At 53.1% G+C, this 21,411-nt stretch overlaps 1 protein-coding gene and 1 long non-coding RNA gene across 5 annotated transcripts; one reads left to right on the forward strand and one right to left on the reverse strand.

Annotated features, from left to right (window-relative positions):
* The first annotated feature begins 87 nt into the window (after positions 1 to 87).
* On the forward strand, positions 88 to 7,295 carry LOC107033769 (uncharacterized). Its single transcript, XR_001459286.3, has 2 exons — positions 88 to 987; positions 2,483 to 7,295. It is a non-coding gene; the product is annotated as an uncharacterized lncRNA (long non-coding RNA).
* Positions 4,967 to 20,520, reverse strand: ISY1 (ISY1 splicing factor homolog). Of its 4 annotated transcripts, XM_072941970.1 has the most exons (11): positions 20,272 to 20,428; positions 17,914 to 17,936; positions 17,373 to 17,424; positions 16,368 to 16,433; positions 16,141 to 16,183; positions 14,678 to 14,790; positions 13,281 to 13,398; positions 10,589 to 10,711; positions 8,449 to 8,567; positions 5,823 to 5,909; positions 4,967 to 5,607 (listed from the first exon to the last, which is right to left on the reverse strand). In XM_072941970.1, the coding sequence occupies exons 1-11, from the start codon at positions 20,272 to 20,274 to the stop codon at positions 5,500 to 5,502; spliced, it is 855 nt and encodes a 284-aa protein (XP_072798071.1). In that variant the 5' UTR covers positions 20,275 to 20,428; the 3' UTR covers positions 4,967 to 5,499. The 4 variants fall into 4 exon arrangements, with proteins under 4 accessions (XP_072798071.1, XP_072798073.1, XP_072798070.1 ...); XM_072941972.1 differs by lacking the exon at positions 10,589 to 10,711 and having other exon boundaries at positions 20,272 to 20,429; XM_072941969.1 differs by lacking the exons at positions 4,967 to 5,607; positions 5,823 to 5,909 and adding an exon at positions 6,879 to 7,263 and having other exon boundaries at positions 20,272 to 20,490.
* Between the last annotated feature and the right edge of the window lie 891 nt (positions 20,521 to 21,411).

A 21,411-nucleotide genomic window follows, 5' to 3' on the forward strand; every position in this document is an offset into this window, starting at 1 on the left:
CCCAATCAGAATTCACCTTCGGACCCGCCCCGCCAGACTCCGCCCCCCGGCCGGCCCTCAGACCCGCCCCCAAACGGACGGCGCCCTCTGTGCCGCCCTCAGCCCGTTATCACTCCTCGGCTCCGCCCCTAGGCCCGCCCACAGCCCAGCTCCACCCGCAGCACGGGTCCCAGCACGGCCACGCCCCCACCTCCCCCAGGCCTGGCCACCTGCCCGGGCTCCCCCACCTGGGCTCTGCCTGGCCACAGCCAGGAGCAGGCTGGAGAGAAGAGGGGCTCTCTGGGCCTGTTAATGGCCTCCTCTAGGGTGGGTCTCGGAGGAAGGCACGCCCACGGCAGTGTCACCTCGGCGCTCACACCAGCAGGGCCGACGGCGTAGAATCCCTCCGACAGAGGCGGGATAGGGGTCGCACCCCCCAGACTGAAGAAGGGAAGGCCTGGTGGAACCCTCCGAGGAGGAGAGGAGGAGGCTTCCGTGAGGCCACAGACTAAGCTGGGGAGGAGGCCAGCATCCTTGTGGGTGGTGTGCTCAGGGTGACACCCCAGGATTCTGGGGGAGTGGAATGAGAGGGCCCCGTCTGAAGGGAGGCTAGGCCAGGAGGAGGAGCTGGGGGATCCCACGCCCCCAAAACTGCCTAGCTGGGGTGGAGGCAGCTGCCCAGACGACCCAGGATGGGCGGGCCCAGTTGGGGTAGTGGGCCCCGTGGGGGGAAATGACCCACCCGGTAAGCACCGAAGACTGGCGTGAGGGGGGAACCAGGAAGGTCCGTGGGGACTTCTGTGGGAGGGTGGTGACCCACTCCCCAGATGGCCAGTGAACCAGGGCTCCTCCGAGGAAGGAGGCCCAGACGTCTGCGAGCGGCTTAAGCCAGATCAAATAGGACCTACTCCCTAAAGACTCCCCAGTCACCAACATGGAAGGGGACTGAGAAGACTCCTGCTTGTTCAGACAACCTCTCCTAAAGGGGCTGCAGCGCTCCAGCTTCATGTAAGTAAAAGACTTGATTAATGCCTGCCGTGGGCCAGGTACTGTTCGCAGGCCTTGCAAAACATCAGCGCACAAAGCAGAGAAAAACACACACCCTCCCCAGCAGAAAAGGGAAGACGGCCTTCCTGTTACTTAAGGAGACCACAGAGAGCAAGTCCAGTGGGAGGGCGTAGCTCGTAGCCTGCATGAGGTCCTGGGTTCAATCCCCAGTACCTCCTCTAAACATAAAGTAAGTAAGCCTAGTTACCTCCCTCCTCCTCCCCCCCAAAATAATACACTTTTTAAAAAGAGAGCAAGTCTCCTAGGACCAGGACCCCTGAGGACCGTGACCAGTTCTACCGGCCAAGCGGGGGAAGAAACTGGATCGGGAGGCAGAGGCAGGCCCCTGAGAGCTACTGAGCACCACTGCCGTGGGAAACACCCAACCGCACCAGACAGGAGCCCCCAAGCAGACCCGTGAGCCCAGCTTCATAACATCAGGTTGGAGCGGCCGGACAAAGCCTGCATCCAGGGCAGCAGCAGACTTAAGGACACAGGGTGGAAGGCTTCTGCATGCTGGGTTGGCTCTGAGAAGGGGGGCACGTCAAAGCCCAGGACCCCAGGAAGCAACTTCTGCCTCCAGCTCCGAGCAGCTCCCACAGCACCAGGGGGAGACAGGGAGGGAAAGGGGCGTCCAGGAGCCAGGATGGGCCAAGGTCCCACCAACGGAGGCACAGGGAGAGGAAGGGAGAAGGTTGGGCAGCTGTGGGTAGGGTGGACGACTGGCTGGATAGCTGAACTGGCCTGGCCTGGAGCTGGTTTGGGGTGGGGAGGGGAACTTTGGTCTGGGTGTGGATTTTGTCAGAAAACCCAGCCACCACTTGCATTTGTGGGGTGATGGAATCGTTCTAAAACTGGAGTGTTGAGAAGGTTGCAAGACTCAGGAAGTTTATTAAAATCATGAAGCTGCACGCTTACAGTAGGTTTTTATGGTCTGTAAAGTATACCTCAGTCATGTTAAAAAATACCTGCGCTTCCTCTTTGGTGGTAAACTCCCAAAGAGCACTGTGGCATTTTATCTGAAATTGAATTATGCTTGTTTGAAACAGAGCAATTCAAAAATGTCTACGATGCCTCCCTTAATGCCCCAAATTTAAAATAACGCACATCCCCAATTTTTAAAAGTGTGCCAAGAATTTAATATTCTTAAAGCTCACGGTGGATGGGCTGAGTTTTCAGTTTGTGCTCTTGCCACACGGTGGCACCATCCTAGCTGACACACGCACCTGCTGTGACCTCAGCATCCGGGTGCAGAGCGCCCCCCAGTGGTAAGAGGGACAAGTGCTTTCCTTCCTCCCTTTCTTCCTTTTCCCTCTTTTCTTCCTCTTTCCCCCTCGTTTTTTTCTTCCTTCCTCCCTCCCTCCCTCCCTCCATTTCCTTCCTCCTTTCTTTTTTCACCTTTTACTCTCTACAGTCACCATTGTCAAAATATCATCCAATTTTCTTTATTTGGCAGGGCCCAGGCTCTTACTGAAAATGTGCCCCCAATCAGAAACAAAGGTGAAAAAACACCATGAAGACCAGGCACCAGTCGTGACACGTCGTGTTCTTAATATAGAAGAGTGCTGGCTGCAAAGTATTAGAAAATGAAAAGCCACAAGTATGCAAAAATCTGCTGCAGCGGCGGTAGATTTAGGTGCTGGCCTGGCGCTGGCTGCCTGCTGGCGGCCAGAGACCAGAGGCCATCAGACATTCTGCGCACCCCCCTCCCCCCGCCTCCCGTCCACCTAGAGCATCACACAGGCCAAAGGAGCCCTGCTTCGTGGTGCCAGTCTCACACTTGAGGCTCTGACTGGAAATAGGGGGTCACCAGGCTCTCAGCATTCCCTCTCCAACCTCCACCAGCCCCGTGGTGCCCTCCCACCCCAGCACTAGCCCCACCCCGGCACAGTACCCTCCTTGGCTTCCTCCCTCTCAGCTTCTGGTTGGTCCCCAGCCCCCCTGCCCCCACTAAGTGGGCTCACTGGGCAGACGCCAGGGACAAGCCCCAGACCCTTGGGAACACCCACTCACCTGCCCAACTGCTCCCCTGTCCTGAGGACCAGCCCTTAACCCCCTAGCTCTGAGTCCCACCTGGCACCACCAGAGGGACCTGGGAGCACATCCCACCTTACTGGAGTGGGAACCCGGGCTCAGTCATGCAGAGAAGGACCCAGGGCAGCCCCACCGGCAGCCTTCCCTCTCCATTCTTCCTCCGGGGCTGGTGCAGGAGGGGACATGCGATGCTGCCTCCCCCACAGTGGGCCTGTCTCAGACGCCAGGGCAGGAGAACGGTGTCAATCTCTTCCTTGTTTATAAACTGCCCAAAAGCCGGGGCACGGGGGGGTCAGCGGCTGCAGGGGAGGAGGGCACTGTGAGGCCTGCGTGGGGCTGGTGTGGTGAGTCCTAAGGTGCCACAGAAGGCTGATGTGTCAGACTCAGGAGGGCGGCGGAGCAAGGGAAGAGGAGGGAAGACCATGGACACGTCTGTGTGCAAGGCTGCCATTCTGGAAAGTGCAGAGCCAAAGCTAACAGAAACCATGAGACAGATTTCGTCAACCAAAGTTTCCTCAGCAGGAGCTGAGCCAAGGTGACCACATCCCCACCAGTGGCCGCACCCACCAAGCAGACTTCCCTACTGCTCCAGGCCTGGGGTGGAAGCCCTGCTGAGACCGTCCCTCTGGGGCTGCCTGCAGGGCAGGAAGAGGCCCGGGGTTGGGCCCATCTCTACCAGGGACACCTGTAGGCTCAAACCGCTCCTCCGTCTGAGCCCTGGACACTGATTCCGCACTACCAGCATCCTGGGAAGCCCCGCGAGGCCCGCGTGGGGAGGGGCTGGAGCAGGGGCTCCTGTTTCTGTCTGGAAGGCCTAGAGCCCGGACAGTCCAGGGGGCCCCACTCCAGGCACCTGCCGACCATCCTTCCAGGGACAAGAAACACCTGTTGTCTGAACCGCCTGCTCTCTCTGAACACCAGGTGTGTCCTTTGGAAGAAAAACCCACAACTGGGCTAGTCTGAGCTGGCATCCCCCGGCCCCCAGGGGCTCAAACCAGGGCCAGGCTGTCCCAAGGGCCCTCCCTGGCCTCTGCCCACTCCATGGGACTGCCCAGACCCCGGGCAAACGGGGGGCAAACAGGTCCACTCCTGGACTTTGAAACAGAAAAGCTGAGGCCAGGGCCCAGCGGGACCTGCTCAAAGTCCCCACTCAGTTCACACCTGAGTTCCCCCTGGGCCCAGGCCTGGGCTGAGTCTGACCCTGCCCGGCTCCCCCCAGAGCTCCAGCCTCGACCCCTCCCTGCTCCCCGCACACACTGGCCCAGGGGCTCGGCCGAGAGGCCCCTCCGGCCCTTCCCTGCTAGGTGCCCTGTTCCATTGCTCTGAAGCCCCTGGCACCTTCATCACAGCCAATCCCCACACCTGGCCTCTGCCCAACCTCCACCCCAGGCTGCAGGGAGCTTCCTAAGGCAGGTACCACCCCCTCACTCACACCGGCACCGCTCCTGCTGCCCTCGGGTCCTTCAGGAGGCCCGTGGAGACTGGCCACTCCCCCTGGTCACTCGTCACCTCCCGCCACATGCCCAGGACCCCTCTGAGCCTGGGGAGCCCCTCCCTGCACCACCCAGGGCTGCGGCCTCTGCTGTGGGTTCCCCTACCAGGGAAGACAAGACTCAGCTGGACAGGGGTTCTGGACTCGATCCTGGGCGCCTGAAGTGTCCTTCACAGGCCGGTGCTGCAGGCCCCGCGGCTTCAGCCCTGATCTGCAGCTGTGGGTGGGCGAGGGGGCTCGGGGAGGGCGGCCCTGCCACCCCTCAGCTCCCAGATGTGTGGCAACTGGGCCCAGCCCTCCCACACCGGGGCTGCGTGCTTCGGGACCCCGTCCCCTGCGGCGAGTGTTACCCTCCTGCTTCGGGGCAGCCGTGGCCTCAGGACAGACCACCTGGAGCACACGCCTCAGACAAGGTTTCCCTTTCATACAAAACTCTTTAATAAAAATAGCTCTCTGCAAATCAGTCATAAACAGAAGTAGCAAACGCAAGTTCCTGCCACCCGGGCAGGAAGGCACGAGGCGGCAGCAGGGCAGAGCTCCGCCGGCAGGGATGAGGGGGCTGCGGGCTCAGGGCTCACACATCTTTCCATTTCTCGAGAGGAGTTACAGATACGCCTCTAGGAGAAACTTCATTTCCCAGCAGTGGGCATAAACCCATCGCCCTCCCCACCCAGTGACAGGAGGAAGCCACGCAGGACACTTGGAGGCGGCCGGTGGGCGGCGTGTCCTCAGGACAGGAGTGAGGGGTCACATGTCAACAAAAGACTGGTACAAGGTGGCGCTGACATGCTCAGCACGCAGGGCCAGCCTGGGAGGCGGGCAGACCCTCCCCAGGGCAAAAGGCCTTGCAGGGCCGCTGTCCACCTGCAGTTGCTAACAGCAGAGCCCTGAGGGTTCATGCGGGGCAGCAAGGGACGGGGGACCCCCAGTGCAGCCCTGGCTCAGCCCTAATACCCCAGCAGGCGTTTGGCCTCCTCGCTCTGGGCCTGCAGGGTCTCGCTCGCGTACTTCTGCAAGAGCTCCATCTTCTTCCTCCGCACGAGCGCCTCCTCAATCTGCGGGCAGCAAGAGTCAAGGACTGAGGCTGTAGCCCCAGGGCCAGCCGGGGCATCCGCGGTCGGGAGGGGATGGCCACCCAGAAGCCCAGCAACCAGGGCCAGGAGCCCCATGTGGACAAGACAGTGCGCGATTTCCCTCCAGCAGACGGCCCCACCTGCGGACCCCCGCCCTGCTCTGAGCACCGGACGAGCACCCGCAGCCTCAGTCCTACCTCCTGCTGCGAAGGCACCGGGACGTGAGCGATGAACTTCTGCTGCCCGTCCTCCCCGCCTTTCTCCTGGCTGCCCTCCTCGTCAGACTGCGAACAGAGCACAACCGAAAGCCGTGGGGAGGGGCATGTAAATAAATGTAAACGCTGCTGCTGCTATAAAATGCACTGCTCTGCAGGTGTTTAAAGGAAAAAGCAGCAATGAGGAAGTTTTGCACTCAAAGACACCCAAGACACACGGTTAAGTACGAAAAGCACCAGGACACTGTGAGTCCCGCGCAGCCATCGGCAGGAGGGAAGAAACAAGAACTGAAACCAGCGACCAAGGGAGCAGCAGGGGGAGGGGGACGGGGCTGCGAAAGAGAATCTTTGTCCAACATCCCTCCGCACTTCTTGATTGTTGAATCTTGTGAACACATTATCTATTTTAATTAAATTTTTTAAACGGACCACATTTAGTAAAAAAACATCAACTCAGAGGCTGCATGAGAGTCAACAGAGGTTACTAACAACCGAAGGAGATGACGCGGCCTTGGAGACACGAGGGGAGAGGACTCCATTGCGGGGAAGGGGCCAACGCTGGTTGGCCCTGGTGCCAGATGCCCCGTCCTCCCCTCCCACACCAGCTGCCACGTGGAGCTGGCCGGAAGCCCTTCAGTGCAACCTCTCAGATGCCGCTGGTCAGAGCACCAACTGGCCCAGGCACTCGGGGGAATGATGTGGCTGCATCCACTGATGCTGACTACATGCCCGCCTCTCATGTGCAAATCCCATTCCTCAGGGCATCTTCCGACAAGGAAATTTGTCGGAGGAAGTTCGGCCCCAAATGGACATGAAGCAGACACAAAAAAGCACAGTGGCCCCACGACACAGCAGGTTCAGAGACAAGAGAAAATGTAAGTGCTCTGAGAGGTCAGGAGAGTGACCCGGCGGGAGTGGGGGCAGGAGCAAGCCCCCCGTGCTGGTCGTGCTGTTTCTCCACCGGGCATTTGCTACATAAGTGTCGTCTTGTGACAGGTCACTGACCTGCACACTCAGGACTCAGGAACTCTCTGTGGAATATCACTCAGCTACAGAAGGAACGAACTCTTGAACTCACTGCTTGGGGTGGCTCTCGAGGGCACTGTGCTGAGCAAAGGCCACCTCCAAAGGTGACGCACAGTGCGATTCCATTTATTAAACGTTGTCAAAACGACAAAATTACAGAGATGGGGCAGAGATGAGAGTTAGCGGGGGGGGCAGCTGCAGAGAAGGACGGTATCTTGACAGCGAAGGTGGCTGCAAAAATTTGCATGTAGGGTAAAGACACAGAGCCCCACACGCTCTGACAGAAAGTCCATTTCCCAGTTCTGATGCTGTCCTGGAACTGAGATGTAGCCGCTGAAGGACGCTGGGGGAGGACACAGGACCTCTCTGTAACACCTCTGCAACTTCCTGTAAGTCTCTAATTATTTCAAAATAAATAATTTAAAAATCCTTTAGTGTCTTTCCATTGCTCTTACAACAAAGGAAAACCCTTGTCCCTGTAGAGCTGGGGCCCTTGCCCGTCCAGCCCGCCCCTCCCTCCAGCCGCTGCTCACAGCGAGCAGCCCCACGCCAGGCTCCAACCACACTGGCCTGTCCTGTGCCCCACGTTCCCCCGGGGTCTTCCAGCTCACACCGCTCCCCTGTCTGGAACACTCCTTACTCCTTCCTGTCTTGCTGATCTCGGCTGAGGGGCCACTTCCTTGGGGGTCTCTTTCCTCAAAGGGCTCTTCCTGCCCCATCTGGACCTCCTGTCACAACTGTCATTCCCAGTGTGTCTGCTTACAGATGTCCTCCCACTGGGCTTGGAGCTAAGAGCGGGGCGTGCTCGCAGCCAGGCCCCTCGCACTGGCCTAGCTCACGGCGCCACTCATGAAGCAAACATCCTTCGAAAGAGCAAATGGATTTTGTGCACCAGAGACTCTTCCTCGGGCATGCTGCTGTCCTGCTCCAGGTGCCTGCCTGTGAGCCCAGCCTCAGGTCTTCCAAATCCTGTGTGACGCTGATTAAGTCGCTACGCCTCTCTGAGGCTGCTTCCTTACCACCGATGTCACACAGGACCTGACCCATCGTCCATGCCTGGGTGCTGTCCCTCCTTTTTCTTAGTCCTGTCCCGGATCCATCCAGGGAGCAAGGCCTGCACACGCCAGGCCCCGCAGAACAGCTGGGCAGCAGGGGCCTCGGCCTGTGAGGGGTCAGCTCCACCCCAGACCACGACTCTCTGAGTGAGTCCCTCTCCGCTCTGGGCTGGTTTCTGTCCGTAATAGGGGTGGTTAAGGCAACAGGAGAGCTACCGGTGCCGTCACATGAACAGAAACAGCGCAGCCACAGGTGGAAACTCATGTGGCTCCCAGTGCGTTTTAAACCCAACTGCAGTATGTTCACGATGGGACTCTAAGACACAAGGAAGTCACCCTGGGTGTAAAGCGCAGTTTACGAGGTGCTCCCCGGAGCCCTCCCTGTGATCCTGCACGGTGGCCCTCGTCCCTGTCTCCCAGGAGAGGAGGCCAGGGCAGAGCTGGGCCTGGCCCCTGACCCTTCGTCTGTGAGCGAGCCTCCTTCCCGCCGGCCCCACCCCACTACCCAAGGCGACCCCGGCCGGTACCTCCTCCTCGGTGACGGCGTAGATGTTGACCTCCTCCTCCTCCTCCTCCTCCTCCTCCTCCCCTCTCGCCAGCCGGGCCTCTCTCCCTGCTCTCCACTTCTCCACTAGCTGGGCTCTGACTGCGGACAGGGGAGAGCAGGTGTCACTCACTCTGGCCTCTAAGAAAGCTCTCAGCACCACGCGGGCCCGGGCCCAGGCATCCCCTCTGGGAGGGCTCACGCTTCGTCCTGCCCTATGGGTGGGAGTCCGGCATGAGGGTGGTCTGGTGTCACACTGGCCGCCAGGCAGCCTTCCAGGGCCGAGCCTGATCCTCCCCAGTCAACGGCCTGAGTGGCTTCCCAACACGCCGTGCCTGACCGCCTGTCACCAGAACCACAGCACAGCGCCGCGCCCAGGGACCAGCACCAGCGTGCTCTCACAGCCCCGTTGCAAGGCATGTTCCCTTCCAGGCCTTTTCCCATGCGATTCCATGCTTATTTTATCAACTAAACCTGTATGAAGGCACGGGTGGTGCCTGGAGTGGAGGAAGCATCCGGGGAGGACGCCTACCCTGTCCCACCCTGCCCTACGCTGACAAGCTGTCGGCCGTGTTTAGAGCAGACCTAACAGCGACCCAAGCAGCCGCCACTTCATGATTTCAAGACAGGCCAGTGTGGGAGGGGTGTAGACGGCGGCCTCCCAGAGGACGGGGAGCAGGGCAGCTGCTGTGCCCATGGGCCCCACCCACCCTGCCTGCCTCACAGTCACCGTTTCCCCCTAAAGAAAGAAACAACACGAAAACTCCCTTCTGGCATCAAACACTATTGAAAACCCTGTTTTCAAAGGAAAGAAGAGCAAAAAATAAACAGGACCTAATTAAATTTAAAAGCTTTGACAAAATGAAAAGACAACCTACTTAACGGGAGAAAATATTTGCAAACAATATGACTGGTAAGGGGTTAATATCCAACATACATAAACAGGTCACACAACTCAACATCAAAAACACAACAACTCAATTAAAAAATGGGCAGAAGAACTGAACAGACATATTTCGAAGCAGGAAATGCAGGCGTCCACAGGCACATGAAAAGATGCTCAACATCCCTAATTGCCAGAGAAATGCAATCCAAACCACAGTGAGAGGTCGCCTCACACCTGTCAGAACGGTCATTGTCAAAAAGACCACAAAAAGCAAGTGTTGGTGAGAATGTGAGAAAGGGGAACCCTTGTGCACTGTGGGTGGGAATGTAAATTGGTGCAGCCACTATGGAAAACAGTATGGAGTTTCCTCAAAAACTAACAATAGAACTGCCATGTGACCCAGCAATCCCACAACTGGGTGTACATCTGAAAAAAACAAAAAAACTTATTCGAAAAGATATACACATCCTAACGTTCACAGGAGCATTATTTACAGTTGCCAAGATGTGGAAGCAAGCTAAGTGTCCATCAACAGATGACTGTATAAGAAATTGTGGTATGTTTATACAGTGGAATACTACTCAGCCACAAAAAATGACGTTTTGCCATTTGCAGCAACATGGATGGACTTGGAAAGCATTATGCTCAGTGAACTAAGCCAGAGAAAGACAAACTCTGTATACAGATACCACTTGTATGTGGAATCTAAAAAAATACAATAAACTAGTGAATATTTTTAAAAAGAAGCAGACTCACAGATATAGAGAGCAAACTAGTGATTACCAAGGGGAGAGGGAAGGGGAAGAGGGAAGGGGGAGGGTATTAAGAGGTACAAACTGTTACGTATCAAATAAACTATAAGGATATATTGCAGGGGAAGGGTATAGCTCAGTGGTAGAGTGCATGTTTAGCATGTGTGAGGTCCTTTCCTGTTCAATCCCCAGGACCTCCATTAAAAAAAAGAAAAAAAAAAGGGTATGTTGTGTAACATGGGGAATGTAGCAAATATTTTATAATAACTATAAATGGGGTATAACCTTTAAAAATTGATTCACTATACTGTACACCTGTAACTTACATAACATTGTACATCAACTATACTTCCAATTTTCTAAACCACCCTAATAAAAGTACTCCTTAAAAAAATTAAAAAATAAAACAAATAAAAACCCATTTTCAAAGAAGAGGACAGAAACCAGATGCCACCTGCAATGCAATGCAATGCCCGCAGACCTACGTTTCTTTTCATATTCCTGTTCCAAGGGCACGATGACACCATCATCTTCATCCAGGTAACCGTAGTATTCAAAATCGATCGCCTTCATGAGCTCAGCACGTGTCTTTCTTGGAGGAGGAAGAGCTGAAAAAAAGAGCACCGACGTAGCTGACTTCCCCGTCACCATCACACTCAAGCCTCCTCCCCACACGATGCCATGCAGGCACACAGGATGTGTGTTCACAAAAATATCACGAAACAGGCACTTCTCCATACTAGTAATGGGATTACATTAAGTGGTTCTTCCTTTTTAAAGCCAGTGTTGAAATCTTTCACCCAATTCATCCATTTAGAAGGAACCTACACTAATTTAAAACAAAAAACAAAAGCTGGCCATACCTGATGGACTGAGATGTGCGTCGGAGCATTATTTATACAACATGAAAACCTGGACACCCTAGGATTGTAAACTGCAAGCCTTGTGTGGAGCGGGGCATCCTGATAGCCCTGGACATGCTGTTTCACAAGGTGCTTTGACAACATAGGAAATGCCATAGTGTTTAATGAAAAAACGTATGCATACAGGTAAGACAGAAGAACTACAAACAAATAAAAAAGATAAGTGAGGGAGTCCTGACAAATACTTTCAGACTAAGGATTACTATTCAGAATATTTAAGTAATTCTTCAAAGTCAAAATGGAAATGGCAACCCAAGAGACTGGTCAAAGAGAAAACGCTGGTAACTTCAGAAGAAAAAATTCCTATGTATGAAAGTTTCAATTAGTAATTGAATTCAACTGTCAATTTCATTAGTAACCAGGGAAATAAAAAGTAAAAAGAACACTGCATCAGATCAGCAAAACTTTTATAATCACGAAAATCCGGAAATAACAGAAGCCTACCAAAGGAGGAGTGGCTGCACCCATGACACCCTAATCCTCACCCACCCCTCACTCTAAGGAGAACTGTGCGAGAGAACCAAGGTACACACAGGGCGGGAGAGCCACTGTGTTCTGGGGGGCCTCCGGCCAGCGCCCCCACGTGGGTCCACCCCCCATCACTCTCGGTCCACTGCGTGTGAACGGGGGTCACACCGGCTGTGCCCAGGACAGAGCTGCAACCTGGCTGGCTGGGAGCCCTGCATTCCTTCCGGCCACAGGACGGAGCTGCGATCCAGTCAAAGCCAACCACAGTCACTGGAATTTGACACAACACTGTAAAATGATTATGAATCAATAAAAAATGTAAAAAAAAACCCCCCAAAACAAGCCAACCACACTCACCTCTGGGGATTTTGCTTAAACTGCTTGGGGGGGAAAAGTCTTGCTAAGAGAGAGCAAAACACAAGTGGGTGACAGACCAGAGCGAGAGAGAGAAAACAAGCTCTCACAAAACCGTAACGTGGAGAACTGCCCTGGAACCAGCCACTCCTGAAGGCAACGTTGTCAGTCATGTGAGGCAATACATGGAGGCCTTTCTGCTGAACGTGAATTGGGGCTGAGTCACCTGCCACTTACACTGATGAAGTTTAGTTGATAAAATAAGCATAGAATCGCATGGGAAAAGGCCTGGAAGGGAGCATGCCAAACAGACAATAATGGGGACCTGTCAGCAGGACACTGGGGTGGGGGCCGAGGAGGCTGCACTGCTATTTAAACCACACACATTAAGATTAACTTGGGCACTTTTTTGTTTAAAAGAAAAATTATGACTGGAATAAATAAAAATAAATTTAGAAACAACGTAAAGGCAAAAAAAAAAAGAAGAAAAGACACACAGCACCACCTCACGATTGCCCCGCCCCCTCCACCCTCAGAAGCTGGGGGGGAGCGCAGCCCAGCACATCGGCAGTCATGACGCCATCTCTCACTTGGGAAAATGTGGCTTGTAGCCCAATTTGCTGTGTTTTCCAACTTCTCTGTAATAAGATTATATTGCTTTCATAATGAACAGCATGACAAACTCTGAATTGTTTGTCAGCGATGTGAGTGACGCGTGCAAAGCCAGTTTCAGCATAAGCAATTTAAAAATAAGCAGGGCTGAAGGAAGGCAGGGCTATATTTTTAAACAAACAGGAAAACCGACTGGCAGGGAAGAGCAGAATGCCAATGGCGGCAAGAGTGCTGGCACCACCCTTCTCCACTTTTCACACTTCTTTCTGCAAAATGCTCAGGCTGCTTTTCTAAGTGTCAAAATTAAAACACATGGCGATTCCCCACCAGCGGCTTCTCACTGCACTTTGGAGGCCGAGGTCTGCCCGCAGCTCCCAGGGCGGTGATGGGAAAGGTAGCAGCTGCGAAGGGCTCGGCTCGACCCACTCCCCTCACTTACACACAGTGGGGTGCCACCCAGGTTTCATCTGTTTCTCAGCTGGGAGTATTTGCAACCCAACAAGTGACTGAAACATAAACTTCCCCGGGAAACAGGGGACACTGCAAGCAGGGGCCCCTCACTCAGACAAGATGCTGTGTGCAGAGTGTGCCACGTGGCAGCAGTCAGTTCCACCCCAACTGCCTGCCCAGGCCTGTGACTCCCACTCCCGGTGCTCAGAGCTCCTCACTTACAATCGAGGAGCAGTAACTCCCTGATACTGCAGGGTGGGCATGCAGCTGAGAGGCCCCAAGGGGAGAGCAGCCAGCACCCTGCGCGCCTGCTGCCCTGACCATTACTACCAGGGAACGAGGCAAAGCCTCGCTGGCGTTAGGTACTCACGCTCTTTTTCAAACAGCTCTCTAACACCAGGCAAGTCTTTCGCAGCTCCAAAGTACTTGTAACCTCGGTTTCCTGGGACTTCCTTCCCTTCATGATCCAGCATTTTAGGGCCAACTTTCTTAATGGGAAGGAAAAAAAGAAAACGGATCTGATCCTTAAGCCCACCGTTTCCACGTCTGCAAATGTATTTTAAGATAATATGCTAAACGTGGAAGACACACAGTAAAACACTTAGGTACTGTTTTTATCCCTTAAAAAGCAACCTGAGTGTCATCTTTAAGTCTTTTAAGCATTAAAAAGACTCCAGAAGAAAACAGACAAAAGCATGAATGCTGACTGTGGATGGCAGAACTTGACAGTATCTCATGCATTAGTTGCGTGATGCTTCCAGGAGGGGAACAGACGCGGGCACCACTCCAGGACACTCTGACAGGAGGCAGGGTCACCACAGAAACGCCAGGGAGCTGAGATGGGAAGGCTCCTGGCACAGTGGCCGGAGCAGAACAGAGCAGGTGCCCGAGGGATGGGGGCGCCTCTCCCTCTGCGGCGGGGAGAATGCACCCCTCACCTGCAGGCCAGGCGCTCAAGTGTGCATTCCAGTTCTCCGCTAAGGGGGCCGCAGAGGCGGCCAGGACGACACGTAGGAAACGGTATGTATTTCTTATGCAACATGTTGCTGGCCGCTGACCAGACACTACGCTTCAGGTGACCTGAGGTAGGTCTTTTCACAAAGGGGTAAGTGGGGCAGGCCCTGGGGCGGCGTGTTTCAAAGGTGAGACCCAGGAGTGGGTCGTTGAATCCATTAATTAGGTCACAATCATCCACTTTTTAAAAATCAAAATAGAACAGAATGGAAAATATCTAAGTGCACCAACACACACAGAGTACTTTCAGGGGAGAGGGCACAGCTCAGCGGCAAAGCGCGTGCCTCGCAGGCACGAGGCCCTGGGTTCCATCCCAAGCACCGCCCCATTAAATAATAAATAAATAGACCTAATTATCCCCACCAAAACATTAATTTAAAAAAAGAGACAAAAAAACAAGAAAGGGAAGAATGGAGTGTCCCCTGGGCCCCTCAAGTAAAAAGGCTGACGAGGACTGTCCCAAATCCCAAGGAGTTCAGAGAAGAATGTGGGGGGCTGAGGACACTTCAGAGGGGGACCCCCAGAGACTGCGGCCTCACTAAGCCAGGTGCCCGGCCTGTTCCGAGGCCCGGCTGCAGCTGTGAGCCCCACCCCACTTGTCCCACAGGCTCTTTCAGGCCCCTCCCACGTCTCCAGTGCCCGCTCAGCAACAGGCCTGCTGGGAGCTGAGGGGCTGCAGAGAGAGTCAGGACCCGCCCTGCCTGCCCAGGGCTCCCGAGCTCACCCCAGGGCCACGGGCTGCCGCTCACTCACCCCATAATCGGGACCGCCCAGCTCCTTGATCCGGACCTCCCAGTGTCCCTTCTCTCTCAGCAGCTTGTTAATTTCATCATTCAGGTCACGAATCCGGAATTCACCTAAACCGGCTAGAAAACAAAAACTTCCTATCATTTCTTCCAAATACCAACGTCATGCCCTTGGAAGTGGATGTCAACGCCTACAAAAGTGCACAACACAAAAATACCGTTTCAGCTTCGGAGAAACACCATCCACACCCAAATCAGGAAAGGGCAAGGATCGTGAACGGAGCTCAGCAGCACCAGGAGAGAAAAATCTTTGAAAAAACCCTTTATCCTCATTAGCAAACAAAGACTGCACTCCTGCAGTCCCACTTACACTCAGGTGACCGATCTCTTCTTGAGCAGCAGCACCACTGGAGTTCTGGGTCAGATAATTCTCTGTACGGTGCGCTGCAGGGCGCTTAGCAGCACCCCTGGTGTCTACCCAGCAGATGCCAGCAGTACCCTCCAGACAGTGCCCCACGTCCCCGGGGCCAAAGCTGCCCAGATTGAGAACCACTTGTCTTCAGCGAGCTTTGCAGGGTGTGACTTTCCCCCTAAGCTGCTGAGTTACAGGCCCAGAGCCGTGTGAATATTCCCTCACCCTTTTAATGCCTGGAGAGTCCGCAGTGACAGACTCAGTTCCATCCTTGATGTTCGTAAATTTTGTGTCTTCTTTTATCCTTGCTCAGCCTGACTGAACGTTTACAGACTTTTCCAATCTTTCTAAAGCAGCAGCTTTTGATTTATTTCCTCTACTCGTTTTCTGTTTTCAATTACACTGGTTTCTGCTCTTCACTATTTCTACTCAAATTGAGTTAAATTTATTCTTCCTTTTTAGTTTCTTAGGATGGAGGCTTAGGTCACTGCTTTGAGACCTTTCTTATTTTCCATTACTTCAATGCTGTAAATTTTCACCTATGCACTGTGTTAGCTGCATGACATAAATTTTTTTACCCCTAAATCATGACATTATGTTTTCACTCTCATTCAACTCAAAATATTTTCTAAGATCTTGGAGGCTTCCTCTTAGATATATGGGTTGTTTAGAAGTATGCTGTTTAACTTCTAAATATTCAGGAATTTTCCAGGTATCTTTGTTTTCAATTTGCACATTAATTCTGTTATAAGCAGAGAACATACTTTACAAAATTTTACTTATTTTAAGGTTGCTAACATTTATTTTATAACCCAGAATATGCTCTGTTTTAGTGACTATTCCATTTGCTCTTAAGAAACGAAAGTGCATTCTTTTCTAAGCAGAGGGTTCTATAAATGTCAACGAGGTTAAGTTGACTGGTAGTATTGTTCGGTTCCACCGTGTCCTTACTGATTTTCTGTCTGCTTGCTCTATCGATTATTGAGAAGGAAGCTGAAGTCCCCAAGTCTAATTGTGGATTTGAGAATCAAGCACTTTAAAGAGACAGGCTAGCTTACCATTCTGAATTTGAGCCACTTTTTTAGAGATCTCGCCAATGATCTGTGAAAAAAATTAAAGGAAATAAATTGTCATGACTTTTGAATATGTCTGAAAGCACAAGAAAACTATTAATTCAAAATTAGTAATTAAAAATTCTTAGGATCTGGTTTAAGAGTCACTTAGATAATAAAAATCAATCAGACACTTGTGACTTCTGCCACAATCAGATTCTCTCCGAACGTACCTGTCGCCTCCATTTCTCAGCTTTGGGGAGCTCAGTACACTCTGAGGCAAGGAAGGGTCTTCGCTCCTAAGGAAAAGCAAAATACACGTGAGGCCACTGTACTGTATGAGATTACAAGCTTCTTGCAACTTTCACAACTGATTCAGGCCTGAAGCCTTAAATGTTTAAAGACGTCTGAAGTTTCATTTCCAGATGGCTGTCATCAAGCCTCAAACCTCACTCTGCAATCTCTCCTTAGGAAACAACCATACAGGCAAAAACATCTGTTGCGCTGTATCTACTACAGGGAGACACTGGAAACAACTTAAAGTCCAACGCAGTGGAGCCCTGAGCAACGTGGGGGTTGATCCCAGTTTAACTTAAGTCAGCCCTCCGGGTCTATGGTTCCTCCACATCCGCAGATTCAACCAACCACGGTGTAGTTCCACAGTATTTACTACTGAAAAATATCCACGTATAGGTGGACCCACGCAGTTCACACCTGCGTGATCCAGGGTCAGTTGATACGGAGAGATGGCTAAGCACACCAGGTTATCTCCATTTCATGGCATATTTATACTACCTTAGGAAATGAAGGGCATGGGCGTTTAGAACGTACACATACATGTATGCGTGTGTACACACAGGTGTGTGTGCACATGTGTGTGTAATTTTAAAAAAATGCAAAGAACGGTACATGTTACCCCTAACCTGGCTGAGTCTCCACGGCTGAGGTCATTACTGGCTTCAGCTCAGAGCTGCCCCCACAGCACACTCCACTTCCGACTGGTCAATACTAGACGGAGCCAGATAATGTGGAAACCCAACTGTATTACAGCAGAGACAGAAGTATGAGCAGCCAGGCCGTCACATGCCCCCACTGCAGACAGCCTCACCCGGGACTCATGAGAGAATCAGGAAGCATGGACAGGAAACGGGAAGACGTGGAGTCTGAGTCGACTCAGGAGGGAGTTTAACGCATGCGTTCTTGATGCTTTAAAATTCATGAGCAGGATTTCAACCAACCTTGACTTTTCCTTCTTCCAGCTGAGCCTGGCGAAATCTTGCTAAGGCCGTCCTATCAGGAACAGAGAAGACTCCGTTAAATACTGCTCACAGATTTCTTACCACCCAAGTTCCTGGGTGGGTAAATTTCATGATCATATTTAACATCACTCGTCACTCTTACACATATATACTGCAATCAAGAAACCACAGAGATGTTACAAGTTTCCATGATCCAAGGAGCAGGGCCTATAAAGATTTAAAAGGGTGTTCCTGAACACCTGAGTGTCTGCTTAACGTACACTGTGTGTAAGGACTGTGGGAAACCACTCATCAGACCACTGTGGTGAGCAACTCATCCAGATGTTAACAGACTGATCTTGCGGCTGCCACAGCTGCCACTCTCAGCACCTGCACCACCCCAGGCGAGTGCATGTCCATCCAGCTGAAGTTCTGGGAGCTGTCAGAAAATGCTACAGGGAGAACACCTGGGCAGATAAAGAGCTCCGTGGTGGTAACTAAGTCACGTGAAATTTACGGACAAAACTGAGTCGACACTTACATGGCCTTTTCCGCGTTTCGGGCCTAAAAGGAGAGAGAAGAAAAAATGCCCAGGTTTGAAAGAGGTTTTTTGGTTTTTTGTTTGTTTTTTCCATTTATTTTTTAGAGAAAAGTTTCACAAGGACACACAGTCACAAGCGGAGGACTTGAACTAGTATGTGAACACAGTAATAAGAACAACAAAAATCAAAAGATGTCCAAATCCTGTGACTTTACTTATGTTGCCCTCTCTACCTAAAATCTACTTTTTAAAATTGAGATATAGTCAGTTTGTGTCAATTTCTGGTGTATAGCATAATGTGTCAGTCACACATACACATACATATGTTCGTTTTCATATTCTTTTTCATTATACGTTACTACAAGATATTGAATATAGTTTCCTGTGCTCTACAGCAGAAACTTGTTGTTTATCTATTTTACATACATAGCAGTTAGTATCTGCAAATCTCAAACTCCCAATTTATCCTTTCCCACCCCCTTCCCCCACTGGTAACCATAAGTTTGTTTTCTATGTCTGTGTGTCTGTTTCTGTTTTGTAAACAGTTTTTTCTTTTTTTAGAGTCCACATATGCATGCTATCACATGGTATTTTTCTTTCTCCTTCTGGCTTACTTCACTTAGAATGACGATCTCCAGGTCCATCCATGTTGTTGCAAATGGCATTATTTTATTCTTTTTTATGGCTGAGTAGTATTCCATAGTATAAATATACTATAGCTTCTTTATACAGTCATCTGTAGATGGACTCTACCTAAAATCTTTACTCCTCTACTGTCCCCTACCTGGGATCTGGCTAACTTCCAGATCCTTCAGAATTTATCTGTTATCACCACCCCAGAAAATTCTTCCGTGACCCCTTCTTCCCAGCTAGGCTACTACCCTTTGTCTGGGTTTATACCTACCACACGCTTTTCATCCAGCGTCACAATTGTCTGTTCCCTGCCAGTGCAATGATGAAGAAAAGACTAGCTCTTACATACCAAGTTTTATGTAAATACCATCACACTAGTGTCAAGCCAATTATCTCTAAAACACAGTGTTGAGCAGGGAACATGTTTTCTGGTTAAATAAGTAGAAAAAGTATTTGCTGGGTCAAAGACCTGAATTTCACTCCTGGCTCCCCGGCTTACCATCCCTGAACAGTCCAAGCCTCAGTTTCCCCACCTTTACAGCAGGGATCGTATTTCCCAGTCTCACAGAGACGCCGTGACAATTTAACAAGATGAATATGTGAAGACATCAGGAATGCAGTTACAGATGCTCAGCAGACGTGAGGTCGAGTTAAATCTTTCTGACCTTCCCTTTTGATGGACACAGAAACACACCTGGCAACTGCTTGGTGGAAAAACGAACACAGTATCTACTGAGGAATAAAACGGAGATGCTCTCCCAGGAGAAGCCATCATGCTGAAGGCTGAGGCTGTCTCCTAGCTATTTCATTAAAGCCTACAGATTCTAAGCATTTAATTCAGTGTTTCTCAACGTGTGTTTCATGCTTAAAACACCATGCTGGGTACTAGGAATTTGGCCAGCGTTCTTCTTTCTGAGAAACTCGTAGGAACTTGCCCCCAAAACCATGAATCATGTTATAAGGGCATGTACTCAAGGTGATGGAAGCCCACAAATACGAAGGTGTGATGGCGACAGTTACAGGAAATACCCAACAACTCCTGTAGCCGGAGACATCCAGACCCAGGGATGCTTCTCCCAGCTGGGAATGGAGAGAGGGGCGTCCCTGTGCTTGTCAGGGTTCGGAAACAAGAAAGAGCCCCCCGCCTCAGCCGGCCAGTATGAAGCAGTAATTCAGGCATCTCCTCCAAGGGTTGGAGAACAGAAAGGCTGCTTTTTCTCCACTGGTTTCTCTCGTTCTGGGGATCTTGCGCTCATCAATCTACAAAGGCTTCCGCTCCATCTTCTGCAACTCAGTCTGGCGTCGCGCACCTAGTATGGGCCTTCACCTAATGACAGTATCACGGCAACCAGAATGAACGGGTGTCTCTGGGTACCAGCGCGGCTCCTATCTGCGCGGGGTGAGCGCCTCCCGAGCGAGTGGAGGAGCCAACAGACGCGCCAGGCCACGGAGCTCACACGCTCCCGCAGCGGCGCCACGCCGGGCGCTCGTGGGCCGGGGACACCGGCAGGCGCGGCCCCTCCTGGGACGCTGAGGAAGCGATGCTGAGCCTGCCCGGTGGGGGACATCGAGAGCGCACAGGGCGAAGAACGCAGAAACACGGCCGCGGCTCGTCTCCGGCGTCCGCGCTAACGCCAGGCGGCAAGAGACGCCCCGCGTCCCAGCCGCCGGAGCCCTCAAAGCCCGCCGCCCGCCCCGGCACCCCTCCCCCCAGACCCTACTCACCATGGTGCGACCGGGGACGCCGCCCTCGGGCCGCGCGGTCCCAGCCCACGGAACTTCGCCGCCTCAGGCGCGGCCCACCCGGACGGGAACGCAAGAGTCCAGGTAACTGCTCCACCGACTTCTCCGTCGGAAGGATGAACGGGCAGGACCGGACGTGAGTAACCGGAAGCGGAACTGAGAGCTGGCGGGGGAGGGGGAGAAATGCAGACGCGCTCCAGTAGGCGGCCTTCCCTTGGCGTCTGGACGTCGCACAAACGCGCGCGTACGAGTAAGGGACCTGGCAGAACTGCGCTTGCGCAGTGGGAACGCAGTGTCTCCGATTCCGCCCGGGCAGGTTGTTTTGCTCTCGTGATAAGAACGGCGAGATTTCTCGCGATAACTGCCGCCCCCGCGGACGCGGCCCTGCAGTTGTGTGGCAGCTGCGTTGGCTGTGGTTGCGGCCCTGGGTGCGCGTCCCGCCCGCAGCGTCCGGCTTGGGAGGGCAGACGCGCCCCGTGGCAGCTCCTGGTCCCCGTCTCACTGAGTGGGCGGGCCGCTGGACGGGGCCCTCTCGCCGCCTGCCTGGACGAGGGGCAGGAGCTGGCCGCGCCTCGCCGACTCCCGCCTGGTTCCCGGGCGTTTACGCGGGGCCTGTGCTTTTTCTGAGATTTTCTCCCCCCTGGAATGGCGGGGTCCGTCAGAGCTGGACCAGTGCTTGAGGTCTCCCTCTTAAAATAAGAAACCTAAGGTCCGGAAAGAGGAGGCCGGTGAGGGAGGTGGTGTGTCACTGCCCAGAGGGGGCGGCCCGTCGGTGTGTGCTGGGCGCACTGCTGGGCTCGGAAGGGCCTCGGACAAGGGCCGGGAGGGCAGGGGAGAGGTTCTGGTGCCTCCTTCCGCACGGTGTGAGCGGTGGATGCGCTGTGGCGTGGAACGCAGGCTAGGGCGGCCCTCCCTTCGCGCGCATGGGACTGCGCCTTGGCGACTTCCTCCGCCCGGGGCCTAGGCAGCGGTGGGCACTGAGGCTGCAGCCAGGAGGCCCAGGCCAGCGGGGGAAGCAGCTGACGTGTGGTTCAGAATGGCAGGACAGACAGGTCCTTGAATAGACACCAGGATCTCAAGCATGAACCATGACAAGTTTTCTCCTTAAACGTTTGGGTGGCA

This window comes from Vicugna pacos, chromosome 17 (genome assembly GCF_048564905.1).
Source record: "Vicugna pacos chromosome 17, VicPac4, whole genome shotgun sequence".
In the NCBI taxonomy this organism is placed as follows: Eukaryota; Metazoa; Chordata; class Mammalia; order Artiodactyla; family Camelidae; genus Vicugna; species Vicugna pacos.